This window comes from Bombyx mori, chromosome 9, assembly GCF_030269925.1.
Source record: "Bombyx mori chromosome 9, ASM3026992v2".
NCBI lineage: Eukaryota > Metazoa > Arthropoda > Insecta > Lepidoptera > Bombycidae > Bombyx > Bombyx mori.
The window spans coordinates 9,970,405-9,993,334 of NC_085115.1; the positions used below are offsets into that span (position 1 = coordinate 9,970,405).

The following is a 22,930-nucleotide window of genomic DNA, read 5'->3' on the forward strand; positions in this document are numbered from 1 at the left end:
AAAGCAGTGGAACACTGCCGTCCAGTAAGCCGTCGACTGGCATTTGGCTACTGGAAGTACTGGAAGAATTGCCATAGTCTCTGCCCCTGCAGTTGTATGTGACGTACCAGCTCTCACGCAGTCTGCCGGGGCAATCGGCAAGCCTCCGGGAGCAGGGGCGACTAAAAGAGTTACTGCCACCACAGGGCTTCACTCCCACGTGTAAGCTCAAGAGTACGTCTCTGCAGATCTCCCATTATCACTTGTTGTAGGATGCATTTACGCTTCGATGCTATGGCAGCTTCCCACTTGTCTACTGTTCGTCATCTTGATTTCCGACGTTTTGACGAACCTATCAATACCTCAGCATCAAGCTACATTTCCTGGAGCCGGTTTGCCATTCTGTCTGTGGTACCGTTCGAATTCGCACTGAGACATTTCAGCTGCCAATTGTACTTTTTGTATTTAATGTATTTTATGTTTATTTATTTTTTGGTGTACAATAAAGAATACGCTCTCTCTCTCTCTCTGTCGGGCTCTGTTGACCTTGAGCGTCCCCCCCGCGCTTACTAAAACAACAAGTGCTTAAAGTAATTACAATGGCATCGAGAATATCGCAGTATGTAATCAACAAAACACAGCAGTGCAAAAACGAGATAAAAAATGACAAGGAAAAACCGCTACGTATTTATTTTTAACGTAAACCGGCTGCTGCTATTTTATAATTATAAGCAAGAGTAGGTAATGGTTCTTCAACCGGATTGATTGAATTCGAATTAATCGTTTAAGGTTTTTAATGCAGATTATGGAAAATAGATCTAGTAAATTTGTTGTTTGAAGTCTTAATAATAATATTTATATCTCTCGTAAAGGCCTAAATTACAATACGATGCATCATTAAACTTTTCAATATTATGTCAGTTCAGAATAGATTTTTGAAAGAGCTGAAATCTTTACTATGTTCAAAAGAGGTGCATAACAAATCTCCAGGTTCCTTTGATGACCAGTGATGGCTTGAAAGGCCAATATTGTCATATAAACAAGTGTTGAGACTCTATGAAGTGTCATCTTTTAAGCGCTGTTTCTTTGTGTGTCTATTTAAGATAGTTTGTTTACTGCGTGTGTGTTTGTGAGCGCGTGTCGTTAGTTTTGGGATATTGGGTTTGTAAATTAGATTAACTAGTTTGTAGTGCTTAGTTAGAAAGTTTTTAGTCGTAATCTAAATTTATGATTTATGAGCTAATTTGTTACTGCGCATTTATATTGGGCCTTCGTCATGTTGTACTCAGGAAGCGAAGCACTGTTGAGCTAAAGACGTGGAAATAAGAATTGGAGGGCAAACGCCATTATTGGGCCTTTCTTTTACGCGTACTGCCGGATTGTATGGAGTTTTTGAGTGTGGTTACTTATAATAAAGTTAAAATTAAATAATTTACGAACCGAGAGGACTCTGCAAGTTTTGTAAGGATCCTTTATGGGAAACCGACAGAGGAGCTGCCATCTAACGTTTAGTAGATTTCTCTAAACAAATTTAAGTTTTAAAATGAGAAAGTATGTTTGTGAAGATTCAGCCTATACCCCTATACTAGGTGTAGTTACTACCACTGTACTAGGTGACAGATTGACAGAGCGGTCATGTCAATAAAATGTCGGAGGCACCAAATAATAAATCATGTTGGCGGATTTATTGCTGAAGATTATATTTGATTTGGAATTTAATTGTCGACGTGGCCTAAAGAATAAGAGGTCCAATACTTTTGTATCGGGTGACGCCTGTGTTCGAATCCCGTAAGTGGGTATCTTTGTTCTATTGAAACACGTACGAAATAAATTTTCACGGATAATTTCTCCGATGACGGTATAATAAAACCCGCAGAGTCTGCCTTTTTGTGCCATGAAGCAGTAATGTGATTCGACACGATGGAGCAGCCGGTGTGCTTACTATAAAACTGAGACTTGAAAATCAGGTTTCATCGTGGGCGGTGGCATTTACGTTGTTGGTGTCTATGGGCTCCAGTAACCACTTCCGTCTAGGTGCGCCATGTGCTTGTCTATCCATTAAAACAAATATCTAAACAAAACGCTGTTTTAGAAAGAAATGTTTATTATTAAGTTTCATTGCGAAAAGAACTAAAAATAATAGTTTTGAGAAATTTAGCATAAAATCCCAATTTTATTGGCATCGAATATCGATTTCATAAAAATCAATAGAGCTGCACCATCGCTTTGCCACCGATTATCCATTCTTCTAGTTTCAATGTGTACAGACAATAAGGATTTAAGTTTAATGCAAATATAATAAATAGCACGATACGCTTAAAACTACGGCTTAAAAAAACATAAAATAGATATTAATAGTAACCATAGTAAAAAAAAGTAAAAACTTAAAACGTACCTTATACCAATTTTATTTGAATAAAATTTTAATTGACGTCATCTGTTTTAAATGCCAACAGCAAATTACACGGGTTTGTAACAATACGTTCGAGTCCTACGGTTCACTGGAGTCGACTGCGCTGTTTAATAATCATTATGTAGTTACATTCTGCAGTCAATTGCGCGGGAGTTTAAAAACAACAAAATCAGATATGTGGTTGTTTGAGAGTTGTTGAATACGTAAAGAAATTAATTTAGGAAAGCCTTTTTTTCCTACCTATGCTGATAGGGTGAAGCTGAAATAACCTCTCAAGGCTAACATTTGTAGGTGAGCTCATGGGGCTCAAACCAGAGAGTTGCTAACACTGACCCGCGACGACGACGTCAATTATTTTTTTTAATTGACGTCGTCAAGTGTTTGGATGCCAACAACAAATTACACGGGTTTGTAACAATACGTTCGAGTCCTACGATTCACTGGAGTCGACTGCGCTGTTTAATAATCATTACTAGAGGTCCCGCAGTAGTCGAAATTCGACTATAATTAATTGGAATTGTAAGTTTGGACACTATTATGATTGTATTTTATACTTCTATAATCACAAATTTCGCCAAGCCTACACTATAAAAAATATTAACAAAGGCAAACAATATTTAATCTATTCTCAATTTGACAACAGACGCCAAGAACAAAAGTTTGACAATAAATAGTATGCATGCGTGTGTGCGTCAAATACATGGTATGTAGTGTGTGTAATGTTTTCTTTATTGATTTAATGTATCTTTTAACTATTATTTAAAAAAAAAATTAGCATTGTGCACTTCTTCTCTATATTCTCTATAAGTATGGAAAATTTCATACTCCTCCGTCCGCGCAATTATCGTAAAAAGGGATACAAAGTTTTTGCTTCACGTATTAATATATCATTATGTAGTTACATTCTGCAGTCAATTGCGCGGGAGTTTAAAAACGTTGAAAACAACAAAATCAGATATGTGGTTGTAATTGTTTGAGAGTTGTTGAATACGTAAAGAAATTAATTTAGGAAAGCCTCTTTTTTCCTACCTATGCTGATAGCCTTGAGAGGTTATTTCAGCTTCACCCTAACATTTGTAGGTGAGCTCACGGGGCTCAAACCAGAGAGTTGCTAACACTGACCCTAGCAAGAGCAGTGCTTCGCAGAATCTACCACCGGATCGGAAACGCGACCCACTGAGAAGATCCGGCGAGAAACTCAGTGGACTGTGTCTATGGGTTAATTCGCTCGTCGAGCCCTTCGTCGCAAGCGACACGGGTTCGACGAGGACGGTGACCGGGAAAAGTCTTACATTTACGTATTTCAAGTTTTATGGAGTTTTTTTTTCTAATTGGATGTTAATTGTTGAGTCGAAGAACGGATAATTAATCACTTGTTTTGGCGAAAATTGCATCGATATATTAATAACTAGCGACCCGCCCTCGCTTCGCTTCGGAAGCATTAAATTTTATTATCGATAGCTGAGTCCCGCGGGACCTTATATGACACGAGTCTTACTACAACGCGAGACCTACTATAACGCGAGACCTCATACAACGCGAGACCTACTACAACGCGAGACCTCATACAACGCGAGAACTACTACAACGCGAGACCTCATACAACGCAAGACCTCATATCACGCGATACCTCATACAACGCGAGACCTCCTACAACGTAAAAAATAAAGTCAAAGTCAAAGTTAAAGTAAAATAGTTATACGCTTATGACTACATTTAAATTTCCGCTATTACACGCTAGTATTACATATAATTATATCGCTTCGCTTCGGAAACATTAAATTTTATTATTGCTAGCTGAGTCCCGCGATGCTACCTGCGATTATTGTCGTACCGTGGGTGACGCCGCAGGGCGAAGCTAGTCTATAAAGAAGCCTAAGTTACTCCTTATATCATCAGCTACCTATCAGTGAAAGCCTCGTCAAAATCGGTCCAGCTGTTCCAGAGATTAGCGGGAAAAAACAGACAGACAAAAATTGTAAAAAATGTTATTTTGGTGTATGTACCGTATATATATATTCATATGCATGTAGTAAAAAGCGGTTATTTCAATATTACAAACAGACACTCTAATTTTATTTATATGTATAGATGTATAGATAAAAGTTCATTCTAGAGCCGAACATGTTATGTTAATATATAAAGTATATACATAGATTATACATTCTATTCTCGATTATTTAAAACTACTGTAAACTATCCAGGCTCCTCGTATATTATTATCGCTAATTGTGTAAAAAACAATTTTCTTGAAACTACTCGCGCGCTACTTTTTTAAATTGATCGCACTATAATCATAGCCTTAATGCTATTCTGATGGTATTACATTGTGAGGTGTCATCAAATTCCGTCCAGTATTTTTTTGCGTAGACAGTGTAACAAATATTGATTGACCCCCACATTTATAATATTGTCATATGATTATTTAAGGTTAAATTGAAGTACTGGAAAGAAATGACATACGGTTGTTTAGTGTGTACATGTATGTTTTTATAACGTAAATAAGTATATCAGTATCTGGTTCCCACAGTGCAGGGGTTCTAGTTTGAGGCTTGATAGTTAATTTATTTATTTATTCACTTGTGGATCGTGGATTGCAAGGGCGATTGTCTATGGTTACTCGCAACTTGTCACACAGAAAGACAAGACAACGCAGAGCGAATTAAAACATTACTAGAGGTCCCGCAGTAGTCGAAATTCGACTATAATTAATTGGAATTGTACCTATATAATAAGTTTGTACACTATTATGATTGTATTTTATACTTCTATAAAATCACACATTTCGCCAAGGCTACACTCTAAAAAAATATTAATAAAGACAAACAACATTTAATCTATTCTTACTCGTAATTTGACCACACGTTGACGTCAAGAACAAAAGTTTGACAATATATAGTATGCATGCTTGTGTGCGTCAAATACATGGTATGTAGTGTGTGTAATGTTTTCTTTATTGATTTAATGTATCTTTTATGCATTATTTGAAAAAAATATTAGCATTGTGCACTTCTTCTCTATATTCTCTATAAGTGTGGAAAATTTCATACTCCTCCGTCCGCGCAATTTTCGTAAAAAGGGATACAAAGTTTTTGCTTAACGTATAATATATAGATAAGGATGCCTTTGCGATATGACGCTACAATTAAACTAGTTTTACTATCGTTCGGTGAACCATTATTGTGGGCTACAAATCAAAATAATTCTACAAATGTAGATCAAAATGCTTGCTACAAATTGATTACAGACATTATGATCGTTTTAATTTATCCGTTAAAATAATTTGTTATGCGCAATGCTTAGTTAGTTAACTAAATTACTGATCTATCTAAATTACTAATCAACTCTCAGTAATTTAGATACTCAGTAATTTTCCAAAACTTTTAGGGGCCAGAATTATTAAGTACTAAATGGACAATTCTGGAATTATTCTTCTACCGACATCATAATATGTATTAAGACGTCTTTCGGATGTTAGCAATGGCCAATAGTCATTAGAAGACCTTATTATTAGTATTACTTTAGTATTAGATTAGTATCACTAGAACGAAAGATATAGTTGGTGTTCTTATTATTAGAAGAAGACTTTAGTAACGAGATAAAAGTTTGGTTCTACCATCAAGAAACCCGATTATTTCTTTATAAAATATTTTATAAAATTTTTTCGAGTTTTCTAATTATTTTTAAAGGAAGATCGCCTATGAGGTGGATTGACCAGATAAAAATGGCAATAAATACCTTCTCATTATTATCCAAACGAGGAGGGTGACCGTCAGAGAGGAGTGGCAGCGTGTTGTGGAGCTTGCCACCAACGCCTGAAGTGATGACCGCGACCGCTCTATCAAAAGCGCTACTGACTAGGAAGAAAAGAGGTTTTAAAACCATTCGTATTGGGCTAAAATCTCCATCAATGTTAGAATGATATCATCATTGACATTAATTATAGTTCTAAATAACATACTTAATATGCGTGAATGAGAAAACAGAACAAACAGCAATTTAAAAACTAACGATTTTATATCGCTTTTGGGATGATCTTAACGTGTCTCGATAAGAAAAATAGAAACCCAGTTCTAGTCTGGGTATAGATTCACAAGATATTTAGAGTATAATTTGCTGAATCCCTGTTTTCACGGATCTTGATGAAGTTGTGGTACAATTGAGATTTACACCACCTCACTTTATTGAATTTGTTCGCTAATCTCGTGTAAGCGCAGTGTACAGTATGCTAGCTTGAAACTATCGTGTTTACCAAATACGGACTATCGGTCTAGAGTCTAAAACAGATTAAAACAAAAAAAAAAAAAAAAAATTCGTTTGGTTTCATTTGGGTTCAAAATATACGCTATATAAAAATCCGTAATTTGATCTTATTTCCTATTAACCGTCTAAACTCTAAAATAAATTAAATAAACTAAGCGTTGTCCTTGTCTAAACGGCTACGACCTAACTAGATTTAGTCGAAAAATAGACTGTTTTTCAACTAGTTTATTATATCATCGGCGATAAACGGTCTCATTGCATACTGTACAATGTACCATCGTACACGTACAGTTTTTAGATACATAGAACTATAGCAATGCTGTATATCGTACACGTACAGTTTTTAGATACATAGAACAGTAACTATAGCAATGCTATGTAATAGCATCATTATTGACAATTTTATATGAACCACTATGTCACTTGTTACAGTGAGTAGTGGTTTAACAAAAATCCTAATGTTAAGTGGTTACCGTTATAACCCATAGACACTGAGATTTCGACAATGGGGGCTTTCATAGTTTTTGGTTGCAACAAACGATGGCGCGTTTTACATTTTACGTCTAGCGACATCTATTGACGTACATCAAAAAGTATTCGATACTTTTTCGTCTGAGTTTTATGAGTTGATTAATTTTATTTATTTTTAAAATATTACGTAATACGGTGTGTTAATTTTTGCTGCCCTTAAATTAATGAACTTATGTCCTACATGATTCGAAATGACTAACCAAAATCATTCGTCGCAATCGACGGGTGCGACGAGAACGGTGACCGGTGCTTGCGGTACCTAAAAGCACCGTTAGTGGAACGGGAGGATCCGAAATGACGTGTTTGGGGCGACGTCGACTGCTTACCATTCTTTCCGCAGGATCGGGAATGTAGTTACCGGCGGCCACGATAAGAGGGTTCTCGTGTCCCTAAGCGCATGATTAGGTACCTACTTTGTGGCAAAAAGTCACTAATCAACTCAATACTATAGATAATACAATATAAAACACAGCATTTTTTCATGTTAAATATTCATTACTTATTTTTTGTTTGTTTGAGTGAATTAATATTATTAATCTGTGAAGTCGCGACAAAGGCATTTTTTTTACACAACAAATCAAATATTTACACTAAAGCTACATACAAAGATTATTAAAGTGACCAACTACACTCATTTACTGAGTTTTGTACTCTTTTTTCGCAAACCGTACTCTTTTAATATAAATCATAATATTAAGATTTCCATAAAATAATTTATTCTTTTACATTATTTTTTCATTTTGGTGATGGCATGATTTTAATAAGTTAACATCGATTAAAAGAACATAGTAACTTCTTGCAGGCTATGTGGTTCCTCGATTGTAGTTTAGTGAGTTATATAGGGTTTGATTTTTGTACACGATGTTATTCCTTCACCGTGGAAGTCAATCATAAACATTTGTCGAGTACGTATTTCATTAGAAAAATTCACGACGATTTCAAACTTAGAACTTATATCTCAAGGTGGGTGGCGCATTTACGTTGTAGATGTCTATGGGCTCCAGTAACCACTTAACACCAGGTGGGCTGTGAGCTCGTACACCCATCTGAGCAATAAAATAAAAAAATATATTATGGAAAACTTTTGAGACTGCGAAGTTGTCGTGAGTACTTGGCAATATTAGCTATTGCAAGTTCTTACGTTAACTGTTATGAAAGAATTGTTTTTTATTCTTATGTTATTATTCGTTTTTGTTTATTTCAATAAGGTTTGATAAGTATTTTGTTGTTTTAATTGAAGAAATAGTTAATTCACATGTCAAACCGACTTACAGTAGCCAGAAGTCATTAACTTTTAGTTTTGGTTTATAAATAATATATAATTTTATATGACTACCGACTCTCACTTGTTTTAATTAATATACATATTAAGCAAATCCAAAACATTAAATTTTTCACACTTTAATAATGTTTTAAGGAAAATATGGGCTAATCAACATAATCACTAACTAATTCCAACTAAAATGCTGTTTTCCCAAAATAATGAATATGTCACATAATGACTTCTTGCAATAAGCCGACGATATTTGGACTACTGAAGTGAATGCTTAGGTTAACTTAGCAAGGTAAAATAATTCCTGATTTCAGATAATACGTTTTATGATAACATTGATCTATATAGATACTAATATTATGAAGAGGAAAGATTTGTTTGTTTGTTTGTTTCGAATAGGCTCCGAAACTACTGGACCGATTTGAAAAATTCTTTTTCCATTAGAAGCCGACATTGTCCCTGATGAACATAGGCTACTTTTTAAAAAAAAAATTATTTTATTTTTTTGGTTTCATGTGTGTTTTAATGTTTCCGAAGCGAAGCGAGGGCGGGTCGCTAGTATTATATAAATTAAATCCTAAGTAATTAAAATAAAATAAGTTAACACCTAGCTTTCAATCAGTTTTAGAAGTGATAACCACTAATTCGGCTATTTAGTTTTGAGCTATTGTTAAATATCAGGTCTATAGAACCTGGGTCATACTTCATTTTAAATTAAAGTAATTTTTACCGAACCAACAGAAAGACATAACATTTATTCCTTTATTACTCTTAGTTTTGAGTTGACTTACTGTTTCATAACTACCAAAAGATGTTTGTGCTTCGAATGTCTGTAGCTCGCGTCGGCAATTCATTTGTGAGCCACCCGTGAAACATTGATGTGACGGCACAGCGCAATCGTTTCTGCTCGTAATAGACTTCAGCTGGATCAAATGTGTTAAGAATGAAGTCAAAAATAAATCTTATCTGACAAAAATACTTCAAAATACTCAACGTGTTTGTTAGCTGATGTTTATACTATCTAAACCTACTTTTTTTCTGTTTGTGATGTTATGTGGTTACAAAAAGCATCGCAATCTGAATTCTGCCATCGGACTTGGAATCAAAGATCGATGCCACATTCGACAACTAGACAGGTTTTTTTTCAATAAATGTTCCTGGAACATTTCTTAAAATTGTAAGTTTGCTATTTTTTCCATAATAAAATCAATAACTGACCACAAAGCTTAGAATATTATGTTAAGGCCAATATAAATTATTTTAAAAGAACTAATTTTTTTTATTGCTTAGGTGGACGAGCTCACAGCCCACATGGTGTTAAATGATTACTGGAGCCCATAGACATCCACAACGTAAATGCGCCACCCACCTTGAGATATAAGTTCTAAGGTCTCAGTATAGTTACAACGGCTGCCCCACTCTTCAAACCGAAACGCATTACTGCTTCACGGTAGAAATAGGCAGGGCGGTGGTACCCACCCGTGTGGACTCACTAGAGGTCCTACCACCAGTAATTACGCAAATTATAATTTTACGTATCATTATCATTTTTTCATTGTAACCACATGCAAAATGTATGAGTATTTTAAGAATATTGGTCTATCAAATTTCGTTAATTAATGTTCTATTTACAAACCGAGAAAGTAAAACAATTCAAACCACAACAAACAAAGGGCAAATTACATAAATACTTACTTCGAATCATAAAATACGAGAGGTCAGGAGAGTGATAGGAAAGTACCACTCCTGTCCATTAGCAGTGCGCCCTCGAAATGGCCATTCAACAAACTTATTTGCGACGATCTAAAATTCAAATTTTGCGAAAACTTCCCCTTGGTACCCTCTAGATTTACATTATGTATTACTTAGATTTTCGGCAGAGCGTTTCCGAATTTTCATATGTAAACATTGAGGAGTGCGGTAAAGTAGGGGACGGGAAGGTGATTATGATCTGTAACAAGAGTTCCGAACGTCGGAAAGGTCATCATTGTTTGTATAAGGCGTGTATTTTTCTTAGAGATTTTTTCTTGGTTTATATAGAGACATTATGAAAGAGTATACTGAAGGACCACCTAGTCTAGAGTAACAAAGTACCCAAATTTATTTATTTATTTTGAGGTGGTTGTAAACTGGTACTATTTGATTTACTGTGCTGTTCACTTCTACATAGAATAAAGAATTTAGGTCTGTCCTACTTTGAAATGTAGCATAACCATTGTTTAATTGCGATTGAGATCGACCTAGCGGGATGGATTCACAAAACGTCATGTCAGCAGTAATATTTTTTAATTAATCTTAAGTCGCGATCACCGTTTTGTCCACTGAGTTTCTTGCCGGATCTTTTCAGTGGGTCGCAATTCCGATCACATAGTAGATTCTGTGAAACATTGCGCTTTCTAAGGCTAGTGTTAGCAAATTCCCTCAAGTTGAGCCCGTGAAAGCTAGCATAGTCTAGCATGCTTCACGGCACATTCTATTTCCTTTAATCCTCGGAGATATTTAAAAAGATAATTGCATTATTCTGTTATCACTTCGTTTAGTCATAAAATCTCTGACACCCATGTGTCCGAACGTAAAACGCTTATTGTTGTGGATTTTACGATTGTCGCCAATGGTCCATTTTTATATTTCATTCCACGCTCCATGAGACACGTTAATTGAAATTTAACGGTCCAAGAAATGGGACATTATTGACTTTCAGTACAAAACACACGCAGTTAATCGCTAGGGTTGAGCCGGAATCAAATGTAAAGGGCCGGGTCATCGACTGTGACGCACTCTACTACATGTGTATAAAAGTGTACTTAGAACAATATGCTTTTACGGAACTATATGATAATTATGTTTTTAAAAATCTATCAAAAATTACACAATAGCATTTTGCTGAACATAGAATTTGGAATTGATAGTATCAAGGATCTCGGTGTTTCGGATGGTAGAGCGTATTATAAAGCCGAGTCTGTATTACAGTTCTACCTATTTCTGCCGCGAAGCAGTCACGCATGCCCGTTTGAACAGCGTTTGGAGATTGAGACAGTTGGACTATAATGCAATTGAAAATTCTACTTCACGTCTCAAGGTGAGTCTTGCGACTTTGTGATCTCTTTTGGTAGCCAAGCAACACGAGACGTGCGGTACCTACCTATGATGCTTGTAGTACAAACATTTTTTTATTTTATTTTTTATATAATAAAGTCTAAATAGAGCTATAACATAAATAATGCAGTGCAAATTTTCTTTGCTTGACAAAGTAAATAGCTTAGTTAAAACCATATTTGATTGGGAATAAAGTAGATTTAATTTTTAAGCCATAACCAGGTTAGTCACTAAGATTAAGATGAAATGAAGTATTTTATACAAATATAACTTTGAAATTATTAAATTATAGATGAGTTTGCAACTTAAAAGCTCTATGAGCTATAAGAGTTGTATGGTGCTTAACCCAAAAACGAACAGTAGTTGGTTAACTCTCGACTGTAATTAAATTGTTTTCATTTTTCGATGATTTCGGAGAGTCAATCACTTAAAAATTTTGAACGCCCAATTGACGTCTCTTGTTAAGGACTCCCACGGTTTGGACAGTTTAAAAAAAATCTCCTGTATTTTTAAAATCGCCACAAGGTAGTCATGCGTTCTATTTTTCCATTCAAATTCCGACTGTTATGATTTGTTGGCGAATAAAACATTTTTTGAAGTAATAATGCCGAGCTTTATTAAAAAAAGCTCTAGTTTTGAAATTTCAAATTTCGAACCCATGGTTTTCAACTAAACCAGAGATATTAGATTACAAAAAAATTATATGAAATATTGTCGAATACTTTTTAGCATGTTGTCTGTTTTCCACACCTATTCGCTGGTAGTCTATGAGGCTGTTCCAGTTATGCTCTGACAGGTAGGTGAGCTCACGGCCTCAACCTGAGAGAATTTGCTAACACTAGCCTTAGCAAGAGCAGTGCTTCGCAGAATCTACCACCGGGCCGGAGTCCCGACCCACTAAGAAGATCCGGCGAGAAACTCAGTGGGCTGTGTCTATAGGTTAGTTCGCTCGTCGAACTAACGGTCGCGGCGGCGGTGGCGGCGACGGCGACTGGTACTTGAGAGTCCTAAAAGCACCGAGAGTGAAATCGGAGGACCCAACAAGACATGTTACGCGTGACGGTGGCTTTGCATTGCCCCGTCATGGTTGCATAAGTAATTAGTGGCGGCCACGATATTATCACGATACGGGTTTTCATGTCGCGCCGCTTTGTCGAAGTAGCATTATGACGCTTCCTTAAGATACTTACGTATTGGTACTAGATTTAAGTCGTCGTGAAGATCTACATTCCTCACATACCACGGTGCCTTGACGGCTATCCTGCAGAAACGAGATTGGATGACCTGGAGTTAATGTGCGTACGAGCCGCGTGAGGTACACTGCACACACACTGCTTTGTAGAGTGTCACCTTGTTACGAAGGGACAATTTAGTTCGTTTGCTGATCATAGGGCAAGATTTTGTCTGATTTGCATAGACTGTGGCCAGAGTTCGTTGTATGAATACTGTTGCATTGGTAGGAAAACATAAATTATTTAAAATAGAAACTTTTCATAGTATCTACAGTGCTATCTATAGATATACATACTTATAAATTAGAAACGTGAGAGAATGACAACGCACTACTAAAAACGTCTGAACTATACAGTAATTTGATCATAATGTTTTTTGCACCCACTAAGGAGCACTAAGGAGCGATTTCACAAAATCGAATCTATTGTATGACTCCGAAAGGGTCAAAAAGGGGAAGGGAGTTTATGTGAAGAAAAAGAAACATTACTGTTATACCTTACTACGTTACTTTTAGAAAGGAATGATGCATATTGATAGTAAGATCGGAAATCGCATCTTTTAAAGTCAAGTATGGATAATGTCAGTTTAAATTGTTAAAGCGTGTGATCGATTAAGTATTCTGCGCCACTGGCTCGTGTATTATCTCCTTAATCGGAGGCGTTAATTGGAAATTGATCCTTCGAGCGTCTTCTTATGTTCAGATGACAGGCGCAGTCCCGGTGACCTCCGAATATCACGAAACAAAATCTGTTTATCAGCATCTTCACTATGATTTGAAATCAACTGAAATTTTTCAAATGTATTAAGATCCACGAATTCTATGGCATAGCGTTTTTTTTCCAATATGTATTTTTTTTCCAATATGTAATGTATCTTTAAGTACAGCAGTTCTGCCATCCGAAACAAAGTGTATCATTGCTTGATCAATGACAATTCATTATCTCAATAACAAGAAGTACTTTAAGTAAGAGACCTAAATAAAAAATACATTTATGTTGTTGTCAATAGAAAGTCATGAATGTAAAATTAAACGCGAACTCATTCAAAGATTACAAATTTCAAAGTACCTCCGTGAATATCAAGTATTATCCTGATTTTTGGTTTGATTACGTACATTGTATGGATGTTTATAAATGTCACCAAACAAAGAGTCGGAAATAAAATATGGCCGTATTCGTGTTTGTACCTGAGATACCTATTGTTCTGTGTATCATTCTTAATTAACAACAATATCGTACGATAATTCGATACAGCGTTCTAAAGGCAACCTTAATCGAGTTCTATTGTTTTAACAACCTCCAGACATTAATTACGTGCGTTGATAAGATTTCTTATTTTTCTAAAATCTCTCTTATAATTAAAGGGACAAAAGCCATATCAGATAATGCCCTGCTCTCGAATGAAATGTTTTTCTTTGTGTCCATTAGGTTTTGTTATTTTAGGTGAAATTAAAATGGAGAATTAGAACAATGAGTGAGTTTTGCGTTTGAAGTTGCAACATTTGTCTGAAAGCTGGACGCCGACATGGGGTCGTCGTGTTGATAAATTACTTTACAATATTAAATGTTTTTTGTAAGATTCACGGAACAGCGAGCGACAGGTACCTAGCATTAAATATTATTGTGTGAGGCGGATTATTTATTGTTGTTAGAATGACAACGAATTTTGAATATTCCTTTTTTAAATTGAACACAAAATACAATAAAATGTGGACAGTATGATCATCTTCTACGATGATGACATCGAGATTATAGCCGAGGCCTTGGAGGACCTCAATAAGGCTTTTGTCCCAGTGGGCCTTAGCATGAACATGAACAAAACGAAAATTATGTCAAATGCATGTAGTGCCCATTTCAGTCAAGTTCGGAAGCCTAACACTGGAAGCTGTAGACGACCTACCTGGGACAAATTGTCCAACTAGGTCCAACTTTTAGAAATATATCAATCATCGAATCCAACTAGGACGGGTAGGGTTCGGGAAGTTACGCAAAATCTCCTCATCCCAAATACTTCAGTATCTCAAGACGAAAGAACGAACCTCATAGTAAATCGAAAGTTCGGGCTTAAAGTGCCGAGAAGTTTTGATTTGTGATGGTGGTGGACGGACCGTAGACATTATCAGTCATAATCTTTCTAGCTTGATATAGAGACTTAATGCGCCTCTGACCATCCAATGATCACTTCCGGTTTTAACCGTATTGATCACAAATACATCATTTAATATTTGCCGTTTTGTCGACATAATGAAATATATCTCATTAATGATAGTACCATTGGTTTTTTACCGGCTCAAACCGGAGAGTTGCTAACACTGACCCTAGCAAGAGCAGTGCTTCGCAGAATCTACCACCGGATCGGAAACGCGATCCACTGAGAAGATCCGGCGAGAAACTCAGTGGGCTGTGTCTATGGGTTAATTCGCTCGTTGAGCCCTTCGTCGCAAGCGACGGGTTCGACGAGGACGGTGACCGGATACCATTGGAGCTCATTAAGGCCCACTTCTTGTACTCCCGTTTCCAGAATAAAGAGCTTATCGTAAACAATTCCTCCAGTTCCATGAAACCGGCAAATAGTTTTCCCCAGCGCTTTCAGTGTCAAATCCAAATGGACTCACTCGTACCAATCTCTCGCACCATTTACCCATTTTCGCGTTGAAAGCCCCCATGACAACAGTGAAGTGAGCTGCAGAGCTATGCGAGGCTTTGGAAATGTCCTCGTACATAATCTGCACCTCACTGTCGGAGTGTACCGGAGAGGGGGCGTAAACCTTTGCGGCTTTCAACGAAAACCTGGCCGTGTGATTTCGGCCACGAAAAAGAATAACACCTTCGCTTCTCCGTGGGTGTCCACGCGACCTTGAGATATGAGTTCTAAGGTATCAGTATAGTAGTCAGGCTAGCCCACCCCTTGTCATTTTCTGGACTCAAAAATTGTTCATTATCTTATTCATCGATAGTTAAAATCTGGGTATATCTCTATTAAAATCGAAAATACTGAAACATGACCGACGGTAGCATATCAAATCTATGACTTCGGAATCAACTGTTTTGAAACAAGAGAAAAGCGAAATTGCAACGCAGCAGAGAACGTGATCAAAATTTATGTATACAGATGGCGTGTCGGCCGAATTTTCGTTTGTCATTGGCCGACTGGTAGACACACTAACTGGATTAGAGTTCGGACGTTGACACACGACCTGTGTACTGCCCTTCCGTGAATTATTGCCAGAAGCTGTCGTCTTCCATACTAATTCCTATTCGAATGGCAGTAATTAAACGCTTGGTCTATCTCAGTAGTTTATAAACCCGAAATTTGAATTCAATTTGAACATGAGTTGATTTAAGGGGATTCTAATGTAAAACGTAGTAGAGAGCAGAAGCACCTACACTGTGATTTGTAAAAATGAAATAAAATAAATAGGTATTTAATTTTCCACTTACCTTAATTGGAACCATGCATTGAGTAGCATGAAAGAATAGGTCTTAAGCATCTATGCATTAACAGATGTACGTCTGATGTATCTGTATTGAAGCATTAGATTATTTCATGATTTAAATTTTCAAAGATAAGAATTTGGAAGGTAAATTCGTACCTTGAATGAGTTCACAAACGACTTTCACACCTAATTCGCTAAATTCAGGAATTTGTGTGGCAAGTAGCGGTGCGGCGTGTAACTTGTTTTTGATCACAAAATAATCCATTTTTCACAGAGCATCCGATTTTTGTACGAAGACAGAACTCGCAAACGTTGATACAAATCAACCCGCCTACAAAGTACCGGAGGTCCGATCATTGACGATACGACTGTTAGTCCTCTCGGGTGGTGCGTTATCCACAATCCACTTAGACAGTGTTACATACATTTCCGAAATTCCCCACTGTCAAACCTGACGACGTTGCTAACACGAACCCTAGCAAGAGCCGTGCTTCGCAGAATCTGCCACCGGATCGAAAACGCGACCCACTGAGAAGATCCGGCGAGAAACTCATTGGGCTGTGTCTGTGGGTTAATTTACTCTTCGAGCCCTTTGTCGCAAGCGACGGCAAGGTAAAAGCACCGTTAGCGGATCGGGGGGACAGAACTAGCATAGGTTGAAGTTGTCGGGTACTCTTATTTTTATTTCGGCTGCGACCCATTCATATGCTCCGACTCCGCTTAGCACCGGTCTGAGCGGTAGCCATTTAGCATAGAGCATAAGCCTAACAGTCCATTTGCCTTGATAAAACAAAACGATGTTGTTTTTCGTAGTTTTGAATTTATTGTTGTAGGCCGCGCTTGGCAGACCTGGAGATAGGCGACGCTATAAGCGGCTTTCTATCGCAATATTACGCGAGCTCTTCTGCCATAAAAACTTTATCAACTTTACTATTAGTTTTGTTACCGACTGGATTGCTATCACCTGTCACGTAGTGTGGCATTTGTTGTAAACCCAATTTATTAGGGTAATGTAACAGCTGGAATTGTTTCCATGTGTCACTGTCAATAATAATAACAATTTAATCATGTAAATTGCGAATGATTTAATGAATTAGTCGTCGTGCTTAATTGGCAAGAAAGCCGTTAATGCAAGACGATGGAAATTTCGACCTTATGTCTTTTAACTTAAATAACACTAGATCGCGATCACGGCATAAAATCATTTGCCTATCTAGTATGGTAATTAAAAACAAACTTTAATACTAAACAAATATTTAGAATGAGTAGTGATGCTCTTAAAGAAATATCCCATTTCTGTATATATTTTTACTTAGTAGGAAATATAAGGTTGTTTAGCGCAATAACGTTACCCAAGTAGCCTTGCGGGATATTTCGTGTTCGGCTGTCAATCCGTCACGGGAAAATCTTGGGATTTGCCGGGTCGTTCCTGATGTAGGACGCGTCTGGATGTTTATTTGTACCGCGCGACCTCACAAACAAAATGTACATTATTTTAGTTTGACATTAAAACTTTAATTCCCTCCCGTACATACTTGTATTCAGTTGATATTATTAGTGCCTTGACATTTATTTAGAAACTTAGTACTTTCCTCGGTTTTCGCAGGTCGTAGACATAATTTTAATTACTAGTTAAACCGTACTTAATTATTAAACAATTATTTAATTACGTAATACGTAGGTACTTCAGTAATTAATTAAACTTTAATTATACTACAAAATATTATTATTTATAATAGTAATAAGTAATTAAATTTTATTTAAATACTTTAATTACTATTACAGTTTAATCTCGCGATTTTAATTGTCATTATAATAATTCTGATGTCTCGAAGACCTTACAGGTTTCGTGCTCTAGTAAGGTTCTAGTCATATCATATTCACCATAATATTGTGCTAACTACCGTCTGTTTTTCTATAAATAAACTTTCACACTTAAAATATTAACAATTAATGTTGTTAATATTTTAAGTGTGAAACAAATCTTAAGGTGAGAGGATCTTAATGTTAAAACATCTTCGATTATTAATTAGAAGGCACACCTTTAGAGCTGTTATTGCAATCTCCACCTATTTTTTGACACCGGTAACAGTTGAATATCTCGCTGAACGCGTCTACCGGTCGTAAGGTGTAAAATTCTTCTATAATTCATATTACAGTGTAGCGACCCATAATTTCTGAACACCTCAACCTCTCCAAAGCGGTGACAGATAACCTCGACATGATTGCACACTTAAATAACATAGATATTTTGTACAAAATCTTGTAACATAGTACATAACGCAATTAACATTTTGTTAGTTGTTTTATTATTATTTTATTGTTTTTAACCAAACGTTTTTCGAATAAATGTCAGATCTATGTAGTAAAATCTTTGTCAACTTTTGTGTTGAACAGTGCACTTAAGTGAGTATTTAAACTATTTAACAACTAATAAAAGGTGTTCGTACTACTGAAAGATGTTGAGCATTGTTGTTTCAAGCATTGAGACCATTACATCTATACTAATATATAAATCTACAGTGGTTTTTACGGATGTTCCGTTATAACTATTGTACCATGCATCCGATTGACTTGAAACTTGGTATCCATGTAGAAAATACATGTACTTAATGTATAGGCTAATATTTATATGAGTATTGGACTGGTGTAGACCAGTTGCGGGGGCGTTAATGCTGAGAATCTTTGTGGGGGTGAGAAATAATAATGTTAATTTTAAATGCCCAGCGAAGCGGACGGGTGCAGTTAGTTTCTTATAAGTGCTCTGAAGGACTGTTTGAGATGATTCCGTCATTGATTAGTACCACTGCGCCACCCGCCACTGAGACAGTGTTCATACTAATTGAAACAAATTAATTGATCCAGAGTTCACTTTGAGAGATTTTTTGCTACGGACCATCCTGTCCTAGAATGAAGTTCTCCTTTCGTTGTTCAAGGAAGGATGTCTTTTTTAAACGAGACTTAAACAATCCCCAATCATAGGCAGCTGCTGGGCCGTATTGCTGGAATTTCAGATAACAGCATAATATAGAAGCCACGGTAACCGTTTACGATCTGATAGCAAATATAAAAGTATCATAAACATTGTTAGTTTCGTAATAAACTATTGAAATAATAAATTTTGTGATATGGGGTCTTCGTCGTCGGCTTTTATTTTGTTGTAGTCGGTAACGTGTTGATTCCGATTATAATCAATGAGTATTAGTTTAATTTTAAGCAATTGAAATTATAATTACTCTGTGACATTTGAAGGGTCCATTGCTTGGCGGAAAGTCGCCATAAGGGGACGGGGTCATGAAAAACTCGCCAGATTTCCATCTACGCGTTGGAGACGGTAATCGTAGTAGAAGCAGATGGGATATGGTTACATAGTTATCGCGAGGAGCATATCTGACTTCAATTATACACACACGGGCGATCATCGAGCCACTCCGTCAGCGGACTGTCTGAGTAAGAATTGTATCGTCAGTATACCCTATTCTGTCAGAACTAGGGGGTGTTGGAAATTGTGGCTGATTTTAGTGCACGCGAAGCTTAGACGTCGTCTTCTTAAGTCTATTTCACGGACCCTCTAGGGAGCTCATCCGCTTAGCAATATAAAAAACAACTGACTTTTCTTCTGATTAATTGTTTTTTTTTACAAAGAGGTGTCGCTATTTAGTAGAAGAGGTTTGACTAATATTAAAGCAAAACATATTAAACTTAGCACAATATTAATTATATTAAAACTAAAGCTTTTAATTTCGACTAAATTATAGCCTCGTTCTAAAAGGGTTTGCTGCTATTTGTACTAACGAGTTCGTCCCGACCCATTCTAGTAGTTACATAGGAATGCCGTGTCAATGTTAATTAGGCATTTCGCTCGGTCGCCAGCTCGCGAAGTGGACTGATGTAATTATGTAAATGCTAGGATGCAAAGTTGGGAATGTAGAGGAGGGAACATGTGGCCATGTACCATTCGAGATAAAATAGTTCGTAGTTGTACGGCAAAATGACTTAGTAACTTTAATAAAATAGTTAAATTTTTCACATAACTATCACATTATTTTAATTCTTTAAACGAGTTGAAGATATTGCTTAAAATAAACTAGAGAGATTTCACGATAATGTTTATTCAGAGAACATTAATTAATTATGTGATATGTGTATAAATTTAACTATTAAAAATAATCACTATTATGGAGTTAGAGTAAAATATAAAAGAATAATAATCTCCTAGAAGTTTATTTATATTATTTAGTGGGATTGTGTCACGTCAGGTTTATAATATCGAAATTCGTTTTCTGAAAAATTATATTCCAAAACTATTTTAAGCTAGCGACCCGCCCTCGCTTCGCTTCGCATTTAATTATCGACGATGTTACCCGCGGTTATTTAATTGTCGTACCGCGGGTGAAGCCGCGGGGCGAAGCTAGTCTAAAAAAAGTAGCCTAAGTTACTCCTTATATCATCAGCTAGCTACCTATCAGTGAAAGTCCCGTCAAAATCGGTCCAGCCGTTTCAGAGATTAGCCGGAACAAACAGACAGACAGACAGATAAAAATTAAAAAAATTTTATTTTGGTGTATGAGCCGTATATATACATATTCAAATTATGCATGTAGTAAAAAGAGGCTATTTCAATATTACAAACTTACAATACTCAATACTCAATACTACAATATTTATTTATATGTATATATTGCAATTTTATATACTAATTGATATTTGAAAATTTGAATTTACGTTTTGTGTCTTAGACTATTAATGTTTTATATCTACCTAACTAACCGGAAACGTATAAAAAAGAGTCAGTTCAATGAAAACATATGGTCGTAAAATAATACTCGAAAAAGAATACTTAATCATTGTTATTTGATAAGCATCGCCGCCAACGAGTATGCTGATGAATAATGGAAAACATGTTTTTTTCATTGATTTATTCTTCTTCTTTGTCTTATACCTTATACCACTAGGTGGGGTCGGCACAGCGAATTTTTTTATTCCATTATTACATTTTTCATTGATTAAACAAACCAAAAAAACAGAAAGACAGTTATTAGTATCATCATCATCATCATCAGCCTTTATCTGCCCACTGCTGGACATAGGCCTTCCCCAATGCCTTCCACATAATGCGGTCCTCCGCCTTCCGCATCCAACGACTTCCCGCCGTGCGCACTAAGTCGTCAGTCTACCTGGTTGGAGGACGCCCCACGCTCTTTGTACCCATCCGTGGCCTCCATTCGAGGACTTTCCTCCCCCACCTGGCGTCGCTGGCTCGACAGATGTGACCGGCCCATTGCCACTTCAGCCTGCTAGCTTTGAGAGCTATGTCGTCGACTTTGGTTCTCCGTCGAATTTCTTCGTTCCGGATTTTGTCCCTTAGAGAAATACCTAGCATAGCTCTCTCCATCGCCCGCTGTGCGACTCTTAACTTATGGGCCAGCCCTGCCGTCAGTGTCCAGGTTTCCGCGCCGTAATTAGTATAAGAATACGCAATAGAAAAATAAGCATGTGTGGGAACGTAAAAATTGAGCGAAACAATAAATGTGAACATGGAAAAAACATAATACAACAATAATTATATGTATGTATATAGCTATAATATAAAAAATACACAAAGACTGTAAAAATTATGAATTCTTTATTTTTATGACTAAAGACTTTTAGACTTTTGCACATTATAATTGTATATTTTGTATGGTTTAAAAACTTCTACGTTGATATACGATGTTTTTAGAGTGCTATGACATGTCTTTGCTTTAAACGAGGCTTGCGGAGAGTAATCAGCAGAAGTAGCGGCATTACTGCACTCTTAGCATTGTTGATGTCCAAGAGCAACGCTGAGCATTGATAGTGGGAAAAACTCTTTATACATTTTTACCACGGCGGTGCGCTGGTTCAATATTTTTGAAGGAAGTTTTGCGGGGGCGAGTATCGCTAAAGATGCACAAAAAGAGGGGAAGGCCGAGGCTAGGCTATGAGGAGTAGACGTACCTGCCAACCCTTCGCTAGCTTCTTCCAGGCTGCAGAATTCGACGCCACTGCTGGACGACGCGTAATGGCGGCGACTTGACACGGCACTCTTCTAAATTATTGTCTATAAAACTTGTATATCACTCGCGCAACGACGAATATGGTCGTCAGTAAGAGTTCGTATAATAGAGATTAATTTGAGTCCATGAAAATATTTATGTGAAAAAATAAGCGGCGTGTGCGTGTACAGCGCGTGCGGTGCGGTCGGCGATAGTCTTCTTTTTTATTTTTGACTTTTGCTTCTTATGTTTCTTTTTTATAAGTGGCCATGCGAGAGGTTTTATGTCTACTCTCATTAAAAAAGAACCAATTGACTATCAGGTGAGTCGAATGCTCGTTTGCCTACAAGGGCAATAAAATAATATTTTGTTCTAGTAGTTAGCGTATCTTTCATTAATATTTTTAAGTCCACTAATGTAATAATCAAATACGATCAATATCAATTTTCCTGGAAGAATTCGCTAAAAACTACCAGTCGTATGTGTTATTTTATATTTTAATATGTATGACTTTATTAAGTTTATAATAAAGCAATATAGTATATTAAAAATATGTGGATTACTGCCGGAATACAACGAGAATAATTTTAAAATTGTTTTTTATCCACACATACCTACTTGTTTGCATCTCCACCCCAGTACTTTGTTTTATAATATATATAACTAGTCAGGTCATAAGTATTGTCACA

At 36.5% G+C, this 22,930-nt stretch overlaps 1 protein-coding gene across 7 annotated transcripts in view; it reads right to left on the reverse strand.

Moving 5' to 3' along the window:
• The window catches only part of LOC101746556 (cytochrome b5-related protein), a 36,781-nt gene extending 14,233 nt beyond the window's left edge, over positions 1 to 22,548 (reverse strand). For 2 of the 7 annotated variants that reach the window (XR_002430219.3, XR_009973850.1), the window contains exon 1: positions 2,375 to 2,489. Coding sequence is in view for 1 of the 7 variants with exons in the window: in XM_038012847.2 (XP_037868775.1) it covers positions 1,420 to 1,480 (61 nt within the window). In the remaining 6 variants the exon portion in view is untranslated. Of the gene's footprint in view, positions 1 to 1,419; positions 1,501 to 2,374; positions 2,842 to 22,203 lie in introns of those variants that run through there. The other 5 variants (XM_038012847.2, XR_009973842.1, XR_009973845.1 and 2 more) reach the window with 5 other exon arrangements.
• Between the last annotated feature and the right edge of the window lie 382 nt (positions 22,549 to 22,930).